This window comes from Petaurus breviceps, unplaced genomic scaffold, assembly GCF_028583685.1.
Source record: "Petaurus breviceps papuanus isolate PSGF00001 unplaced genomic scaffold, PetGlider_PUasm1.0 38, whole genome shotgun sequence".
Lineage (NCBI taxonomy): Eukaryota > Metazoa > Chordata > Mammalia > Diprotodontia > Petauridae > Petaurus > Petaurus breviceps.
Window position 1 is genome coordinate 19313403 of NW_027186304.1, and position 10353 is coordinate 19323755.

The 10353-nt window shown below is 35.9% G+C and overlaps 1 protein-coding gene across 1 annotated transcript in view; it reads left to right on the forward strand.

Annotated features, from left to right (window-relative positions):
• Positions 1 to 5799, forward strand: part of PTPN2 (protein tyrosine phosphatase non-receptor type 2) — a 114051-nt gene extending 108252 nt beyond the window's left edge. The window contains exon 10 of the mRNA XM_069099603.1: positions 5430 to 5799. Coding sequence (XP_068955704.1) covers positions 5430 to 5451 — 22 coding nt within the window. The 3' untranslated portion in view covers positions 5452 to 5799. The remainder of the gene's footprint in view (positions 1 to 5429) is intronic.
• Positions 5800 to 10353: the final 4554 nt, after the last annotated feature.

Sequence of the window (10353 nt, forward strand, 5' to 3'; positions counted from 1 at the left end):
GGTGCAGATCTCTCCCCAGTCATGCCTTATCTTGGGCAGTTATTATCGATGCATTTCTACAAATCTGTCATAAAGGATCGATCCAATGTAATGAAAACTTTCCTTTTGCTCCCTTAATGTTTTTATGGATTCAAGTGCAATGCTCAGGCTGTGTGTTATCACCGGATGCTTATTGTATAATCAGCCCACCTCCTTTTCTGCTCCCTTCTACACCACCTCTCTAATGCGAGTCATCCATAGTTTTCTTTTGCCTAAGGAAACAAATGAAGTGATAATAAATTTTATCAAAGGCTACTTTATGCCAAATGACTATGAATTCTTTCTCTATTTCTTTGTGGAATTTGCAACTGGTATAGAATACAATTCTTTCTGCTTTGGACTGCCCATTCTACTTAGGTTAATAGCCATGTTCCAGTTCTAGTGAGTTACTAAAGAAAGTGATTTGTCAGAGTATTCTGATAAAACAAAGTAGTCACGTTCATGTTGAGAAGGTTTGGGGAATGATCCACATGGCTTTGCCTCTGGCTTTTCTTTGTGTGTGTGCCCTAGTTCATCCCATGCTCTTTTAGCATCTGTACCAAAGACTAGTCAGGAGAAAGGAAAGAAAATGACAATGATTATTAGTGAAATCCAGTCAATAAGTTTTTATTCAGTGCTTAACTTAACTATGTGCCGGGCCCTATGCTAATCAAGTTATCCATTTAATGACAGCTCTGATCAAAATTCTGTCATGCAGAGGTTATAACTTGCTTTACATAACACATAGGGTCTTTTTGGCCATTTCTCTTATTTATCTGGGCTATTATTCTTGTCCTCTTTTGTCCTGAATAACATTCATATAAATCTGCACTGACTTTTTTTTTTCTTTTTGGAGGGCAGTTGGGGTTAATTAACTTGCCCAAGGTTACATGGCTAATTTGTGTGTGGGTGTGGGTGTTAAGTGTCTGAGGCCAGAACTGAACTTGGGTCTTCCTGACTCCAGGCCAGCGCTTCACTCACTGTGCCACCTAGCTGCCCCTGACTTTTTTTCTTTTAATTAGGTTATAAAAGTAGTTAGTTTGTACAACAGAGTAACTTCATTTTTTGCAATAATTACTTATTTGCTTTCAGCATCAATTGACCAGGTTGAATGAGGCCTAGCATTTAGAAAGAAATCTCCTCTGACTCTTCTGCAGATAGAGATGCTCCTGCTATTAATTTCTAAAATGACATTCAAGGATTAGAGTCAAACCATTCTTAGAAAACTGAGAGAAGCATTTTTATCTGTGTAAATGCATGCTTTATAATTATCACAGATCTAAACCTGAAGTTTTGTTGGGATTTAAAATCATCTTACTGTCTGCTATACATTTTCAATTCACATTGGTGAGTGCATTTCCAAAATATTCATCACTTTTTAGGATGCTCTAAAAGGACACATGAACAGCTATGCTATGCTATGTTATTGTACACTGAACACTCAGAAACTGATATTTTTCCTTGAATTTCATTTTTTACCTTAAATCGATGAACATCTTTTCTTTTTTAAGCCATATAAATCAAGTATCATGCTATTTTAGGATTAATACCTTAGGTAAGAGTTGGAGTTCTGTAAACTCAAGTTCACCACTTCTACACTTCTATAAAGTCCAAGCCTGGGTAGTGACATTTGAGTGGAGAATGAGAATGGGGGTAGTTAGGTGGAGGATAATAGCCATTGGGTTGTCCATTCAGGGCTATAAAAGATTAGCCACATCCTTCACTTCAATCTAGGGCAGAATGAGCAGTCAATAAAACCTCATAGATTGTATCTAACTGGTTGGTGGATTCTGCTTTTTGTTCCTGACGCCAGGTGTTGCAAGTACTGCCAGTTTGGACTTAACAGAGGTGTGTATTCACAAAAACCAGATCTACATTCTTAAACATATAGCAATCGTGGTGGTATTTCATGCCTTTTAGTAGCCTGTATTTTAGGGTGGGTTTGTTTCTTTTCTTGTTGTTTTGTTTTGGGTTGTTTTGTTTTTGTTTTTCATTTAAATGATAACCAAATAAAAATAGCTGTTTTACCTCTAGACAAAATTTTAGATTAATGTGCATGCAGCAGGAAATTTTTTTTATTTCTAGCCTGTGAAATTAGACAATAGAAAACCAAGTCTTAATGACTTTGAATTCAAATATCTGGATCTCTTTTGGATCATCAATTATTATGGGGCTAAAGAAAACTTTCATCCATATTTTTCTACTTGAGTTTGCTATTTGTTATGTGTATCTTTCTTGGGTAATAATATATAGGGATGACTTCACAAGTTGCTGCTTTGCTAAGGACAAAGTGGAAAATCGGCAGGGCTATTTCATTCAAGTGCAAGAATATTTCCGTGTTTATTTGTGTACTGTCTCCTCAGCTTCTGGTTTAACAGGGCAACTGGACTCATCAAGTATTTATTGAATGCCTACTATGTGTTTAGCACTGGCCCAGCAAATTAGTGGATAATCCAAGGAATTTAAGTTCTTTTACTTTCATTGTTCTTTCCTAGAATGATTTACTTAAAAATTGTGTATATTTTGAGCCCTGACATTTCCTCCTCAGCAACAAGACTTTTCTGTCCTTAACAATTAGTTACATTGCTCCAAGAACTCCTCAGAGTGATTCTCCACAGAATTTTTCTTCCCCTGGACTCTACATAAATAGTGTTCTCTTTGCTCCTTGGATCCTTGAAAGATCTTTATTCTTCTTCGGAAAGCATTCTGTTTTTTATGATCATTTCTGATCCTTTTTCCTGTAGTGTATTTTATTTTCCCCTAATCAGTAGCATTTTTCAGTGTAGTCACTGATTCACATAATAAACTTTGTCCAAGGGGGCTTTGGTATTATCACTAACAACTCAATTAGGAAAAATTTTGAAATGTCCCGGCCCATCATCAGACTTGCAACACACAGTACCATTAAGGACAAATAGTTGAAAAATGCTTGTCTTTTAAATTCAGTTATCCTAATCAGCAAATTGGTTTTACATTTGGTATGGAATAGAAGATTTGAAGAACTTAGTCATTACAGCTGCTTACATTACATAGTCACCTGTGATTGGTCCTAATTATTTAATAAGGATATTATTTTGAGGTTTTTAATTTAGGACAACATTGACTTTTTTTTTAAACTTCATATTCTGTTTCAAGAAAATGGTGAATATATTTTTTCCTCATTGAATCTCAAATGTCTAACTCGACAATAGTATTTATACAAAATATGCAGGCATAATTCTATTCATTTCTTGATACCACTATAAAAAGACCAGCAACCACCTGAGTATACTTTGTCTTTGACTTAGGAAAGAGAGTTTGGGGTAGTTTTTTCCTGTACAAAATGATGCTTAGGGATTTTTATGGCTTTGCCACCAGTCTAGCGTGAGCTTTGCATAAATACCCAGGAACTAAAAATTTATTAAGTTGCTATGGTATTCCAGATTAAGGAAAATGAATGGTTTAATGAAATAAGTGTCTCACATAAATGCTTTATCCAAATATCACTAACCACATTTAGTTTAGTTTGATTTAGTTCAACTTGCTATTTCATTTTCTCTTGTTGTAAGAAATAATCAAAGTAGTAACTTAAAATAAAAATTTATGAGTAATATGCTTGGTCTTTCTTGCAAATAAAATATTTTTAAAAATTGATTAACCTACCTAACTTTTATTTAATCTTACAGACCTCTCTACTACTACTCTACCTACAACATACCAGTAGAGAAAAATTAATGGGGCTATAATTTTTTTAACAACCTCTATCTTTGTCACAATGTGTCTCCCAGACTCTTAAATGTAGGACATAGATGCATGAAATATTTAAACTTGGAGATCTGAACTGGATCAAGAGTGAAGCAAAGGCTATTACAAATAGCACCATCTATTGAAACTCAAACTGGCCCAAATAGCAATTTTTTATAGAAACATAGTTCTACACACTTAAAAGAGAACTCCACCAGAATAAAACTTGCCTACGTTTACAGTGGTCTCTGAATCAAAAATTGAGTTTGTTTAATGTTATTCCTTGATTTAAACTTCTTGTATCAAAGTTTTTAGTGGCTACCTGGGAAATGAATACAAATTACTCTTTATGACTAATTGACCTTGTCTTATACCTGCTACCTTAGACACTGAGCATTCTTGGGCGATACATCTGTTAATCATCCAGTGTTCAACAGTTTAAAAAAGAGAGAATTTTCGTTAAAGACTTGACTGATCACATTTGAACAGCAGAGCAAAGGAAGCTTTCTAAACATGCCGACGCTGTATGTGCCTAGTTTAGAAAAAGAGGGTGGTGGGGTCTTAAAATTTAGGGTGTCTCATTGGTCAGATTATGAGTGTAGTGTGCCTCAATTATTTAGAGATACTGTAGTGGAGAATATTTGCATTTTTGCAGGGGTATACAGCATTAACCTGGATAAAATGGGGCAGTTTGCAAATCTTCAAGAAAGTGGTAGTTTTATCTTAAAATGATCAGCAGCATGGCATACTGGACAGAGAGCCAACCTTGAAATCAAGAAGACTTGGTTTCATCCTGCCCTCTGACATGCTGGCTGTGTGACGCAAGGCGATTCATATCTTCTCCATACTCCTCGGGGCTCGGCACAGCACCCAGCACATACTAGGCACTCAATAAATGTTGACTCGCTCACTCACTCGATATTTCCTCACAGGTACCTTTGCCATTGAAATCACAGGTCCAGTCTCTGTACCTATCCTCAAAGTCATTTAAGCTATCAATGCTGTAACATGCTGGTTTGGGCTCTCCTGCTTATTTGGTTTAGCTTTGACTTTAAGTATAATAAATATTTTGATCATTTTGGTCTCTATTTTTTACACAAATAATTTGTAATATTAATACAATCTGTGACATTAGAAACCTAAATTCTGATTGTCAGTATTATTTGCCAAAAATAAGCAAGACCACTAGTAAAAAAAAACAAACTTTTAAAGAACATAAGTATCTTACACGTGCATTGATAATACTGCTATTTAATTAACATTATATGTTAAACCCCCAAATATTAGAAAATTGGGATAAACTACTCCAGGGCCTAGTTTTATAGAGCCCATCTGGCAGTGTGTCACATGAGGACCATTATGTGATTTTGAGAGGAACTGGAAAAGGTAGTCTTCTCTTAAGATTTTTAGTGGTAATTTGCAAAGAGGAATCTAAATTATAGTGCTTTGATATAAGCTTACCTTATAGCACCACCATTTCCTAGCCAAGAGAAAGAGAATGATGAACAATTTTACCACAGACAACTGGAACAATTAGTCTGATGATTGAATGTGGAATGTTGGAACACTTTTTAGTTGACTTTTTTTTTTTAAAGTTCTTGTAAGTCATGTGTTTATATGTATCCGTGTTGGGGGGAGGGGGTTAAGTTTGTCGGATTGGTGACTTTGTTTTGTATTATATGTTGTAGGCCGAGATTGACTGACACCTAAATCTCCATGATCTGTGAATGTTCTGAAGCTATAAATTTTGAACCATTGACATGCAAAGCAAGACCTGAAGCCCTCTCCGGGAATCAAAGTGAGGTTTGATAAATCTCTAGAGTGCCTCACAATTATCTGTTTACAACGTAAACTATACATCCAGGGGACGAAGAGCACCCACCAGCAAGAAGACTTTGCAAAACTTATAAATTTGATGTATTGTGTTTTTTAAATGCTTGGAAGAACTGTAGAAAGATGTAAAAGGAACAAATTAGGAGAGACTACTTTGTAACGTACTGCCATTCTTATTGTATTTTTATACGTTTTGGGCAGCATTAAATATTTTTTTTAAACTGATGTGTTGCTTTCTGTGCATTATGTTAAAGAATTACTCCTCCGTTATTTTTTTAACATTAGTTTGTCTTCAGACTTTTACAAAGAGTGACTGACATTAAAATGGCATTTTAACAGAAGTGATGGAGGCAGGTTTTGTTAGTTTATTCTAGCTGTTTGCATTTTGATGAATAGAGGAACCTGTCAGGGACCAGTAGTTCTAATCCTGTTTGTCAGGAGAAAAGAAATGAAGCCATATAGATTACAGTGGTGCTGACACTATTTTTAAGTCAGTGATTTGTGACAAGATAAATAACATGTTTTAATAAACATGCTGAATTTTCAGATGACACATAGCTGGGAGGGATTTCCATTGAGACAAAGATCTGGGCAATAAGCAAATACAGTGAACTTAAGTAAAGATGAATGAAATGTTTCGAAGAAGGCATGGCTAGAAAACAGTTCTGTGTGAAAAAAGACCAAGGTTTTAGTGGATCATACACTCAAGAGATTAAGTCAGCAAAGTGATGTAGTAGCCAAAAGAAGTAATTTGATCTTAGGCCTGATTCGGAGATGAGTGGTGTCCAGAGTTACGTCACTGCTCTGAAAAAATCTCAAGTACCGTGTTGAGTTGGGGTGTTGAGAAACTAGGGGTTGACCAGGATGGTAAGAGGACTGGAGACTGGCATTCAAGGACTGACAGAAGAAACTTGGATCGTTTAACCTAGAGGAACAGACAGGAGATATGTAAAGTACTTACAAGGCTGACGTGGAAGAGTAAGGATTGGATTCATTCTGCTTGACTCCAGAAGGCAGAATTTTGAACCTTGGTTGGAAATCGCATGGAGACAAATTTAGGCTCAATTTACAGGTAAACTTATTTTTAGAACTGTCTAAAAATGGTGTGCACTGACTGGGAATAACGAGTTCCTAATCATTTCACAGTTGCACAAGAACCGAGACCTCAGATGCCATTTGACCCAACTCAAACCTGAGGAAAAATCATCTCTACATCATGGATGACAAATAGTCATACAGCCTTGAACATCTTCAGTAAGGAAGAATCCATCTCTAGAAGGCACTCACTTTGGAATAGCTCCAGTTGTCAGAAAGTTATTCTTTGCATGAAACTTAAAAGTTTCATCTTTGTTACTTATTCATTCCAATTGGAGTCACTCAGAATAAATCTTAATAAATGTCCTCTTCTACATAATAACCCTCTAAAAACATGAAAATAGTTTTCTACCTGCTCTCCTGAGTCTTCCTGCCAAACTTGTTTCACCTGATTGTCATAACGACCCCAAATCAAGAGACATCCATAGCCTGCCTTTTACCTTTCCCTGTATTCCCAGCATTTAGTATCTGCCTGGCACCTAGTTAAGTGCTTGATAAATGTCTGTTGACTGACTAACCATCCTTATTATTGTTTGGGTACCCTCCAGTTTATCAATGTCCTTCCTAAAATGTGGTGCCCTGAACTGAACACACTATTCTAGATGTACTGTTACTAGGAAAGAATGTAGTAGGACTAAAATTTCTTGGTCCTGAACTGTATACAATCAAAGATTGCATTAGCTTGCTTTGTTGACATTATACAATTGACTTCTATTGAGCTCACAGAGCACTAAAGCCTACAAGTCTTTTCCAGATGAATAGCTGTCTTGCCTTGTGCCTCTCCCATCTTGTATTTGTGAAGATTATTTTTATAACTAAGTAAGATTTTACATATACCCTATTTAGTTTCATCTTATCAGACAGCTCAATGTTGCAATATCTTTTTGGATCCTGTCATTTAGTGTCTTGGCTAACCCTCTCAGCCTTGTTATCCCATGCAAATGTGATAAGCATGCCTTTATTTAGAGGCAGGTAGGTGGCATAGTGGATAGAATGCTAAATTTATAGGAAGGAAACCTCAGTTCAAATCCTATACACTAGTTATATGACCCTGAACAAGAGGTTAAATGCTTCTTAGTTTCCATTTCATCTGTAAATGGAAGTAATAGTACTTCACAGGATTGTATGGGTCAAATGAAATTTTACATATGCATATATATAATTATAAAGTGATCACCTTGTAAAATTCAAAACACTATCAACTATATTATTGTTCAAGTTATTTGTAAAATATATTAAATAGCACAAATCTTAGTATAGATCCTTAGGGCACTCCCCTGGAGACCTTCTAAGATAATATACAGCCATTAATGAATGACTACTCTGGGTTTGGCCATCTGACCAAGCCTAAAGCCACCTATTTTCTAGTCTATATCTTACCATCTTTTTTTTTAATAGTAGCATGAGATTCATCAAACCCTTTGCTAAAATCTAGGGAAGCATCACCCAATCTCCTAGACTGGCAACTAGAAATGAGGTTCATCTGGTATAACCTTGCTGAAATCATGCTTGTTTTTTATAATCACTTCCTCTTCTAGTTACCCTTTTGATGATATATTCTAGAATGTTTCCAGAACCTGAAGTCAAGGTCACTGACCTATTGTTTGCAGATTTCTATTTTCTTCCCTTTTTTGAAGATCAGCAAATTAGCTTCTCCCCAGTCCTTCAGCACCTCTTCCATTCTCCATACCATCAAGGAGCACAGAGTGGTTCCATTAACAAATCTGCAAAATGTTTTCCCTAGAATGTAGTTCATCTGGGCTTTGTGCCTTGAACTCATTCAGAGTAATTAGGGACTTTTGTGTTTTCTTACTAGATTATCAGCTTCTTATTTTTATTCTGTTTTTTCTAATCCCTAGAACATTCTCCTCAACAAGAAAGAGGCAGTTCTGCCTCTTCTCCATCTGTTATCATTGTCCCATTCAACTGAATATTGGTTCTTAATCCTCTCCCCCCACTCAGTTTAGCTTTAAGGAGCAAAAAAAAGGAAATGTTGTTAGCCTTAATTTTCCTCAGAAACCTCAGTTTATTCTATGCATCAGCACTGCTGAGCTTACAAAATTGTGCCACCATGCCTTTATGTTTTATCCTGTTACCTTTCCTTGTTTCCATGTATATTACGTATTTCAAAAATCTTAGTTGATTTTTACAAGTTCCTTGTGCATCAGCATCCATCTCTTTAGACAACTTCACTTTTGTTCTCATCAGAATCATTTCTCCTTATGTCTTCAGAATTTCATTTGTGAAAGATTTCTATCCTTCCTTTTCTTACTTCCCCTGTAGAATTTTAATCCATGGGAAGCTTATCTATCATTTTTGCTGAATCTAAGTCAAGAAATGACTAATTATTCTGCTTTAGGCTGAGAGAATTCCTGTGGATGTCTAGATAATTGCAGTCCCTAATCATTATTATAGCAGACCTCCATCCAGGTTTTGATGTTTCCCTAGCTGCTGTATTTCTTCTGTTATACACTTTTATGGCAATATGACTTCTCTTTCTAAATCAATTTTGACTCCAAAGATTCCTCCTGGGTTGTTTTCCATGATACTTCTCTGCTCTGTTTCCTGGATTTCCTAACAAATTGTGTGTGTGTGTGTGTGTGTGTGTGTTTAATATACAATGGTATCTTACCTTTTTACCTATATTTATTTTGAATAAGATATCTTTCCAGGCATGGATTTCATCCTACCAAATCTCAGTGTTATCTGTGAGATCAGATCTGAATGCTTGTGTTACGATTTCCAGTTTACTCCAGTGCTGGTAGCTATATTTACATTTGTGTATAGATGTCTGAGGCCATGAGTTTTATTACTGGCCCCATTTCTTGGCTTTTATTTGTTGTTAACTTCTGAGTACTTCTGCTGCTGCTTTTGTTCATCATGGCTTTTCTGTGTGATATTCAGGTTGGTTTACATATGGATATATATATATATATATAGAGAGAGAGAGAGAGAGAGAGAGAGAGAATTTTTTCTCCCCCTCCCATTCCATTTTAAAGCCTTCTTGATTAAGTTTGTGAGACTCCAGACAAATATCTTCTCTTACCAGCTCTTGTTAGTTGCATTCTATTCCTGGTCTGTTATTCCTATATATTACGGAAATCCAACTTCTATTCTTAGACATGATCTTTTTTTTCTTTTTCTTTTTATTTATTTGTTTACTTTTAGTTTACAACATTCAGTTCCACAAGTTTTTGTGTTCCAAACTTTTCTCCCCCTCCCTCTCTTCCCCCCTCTCCACCTATGGCAACATGCTATCCGATATAGGTTCTACAAATACCTTCACATTAAACATTAGACAAGTTGTAAAGAAGGATTATAACCAATGGAGTGAAGAGCGAGAAAGAACGGACAAAACAAAACACAAAAGAGAGAGCGAGGAGTCTGCTTCAATCTGCATTCAGTTTCTGTAAGTCTTTCTCTGGATGTGGATGGCCCTTTCCATCATGAGTCTTTTGGAGTTGAGACATGATCTCAATCAACTATTGACTTCCCAAGTCTATTTTTCTTTTCTGAATACCTTGCCTTCAGTAGACATTGATTATGGGAAAAGATCACTTGTTCCCCTAAGTCAAGGGTTCTTAACCATTTTGACAGACTGGTAAAGCCTATGAACCCTGTCTCAGAGTAATGCTTTTAAATGCTTAAGAACAAAAGACATAGGATTACAAGGGAAAACAATTA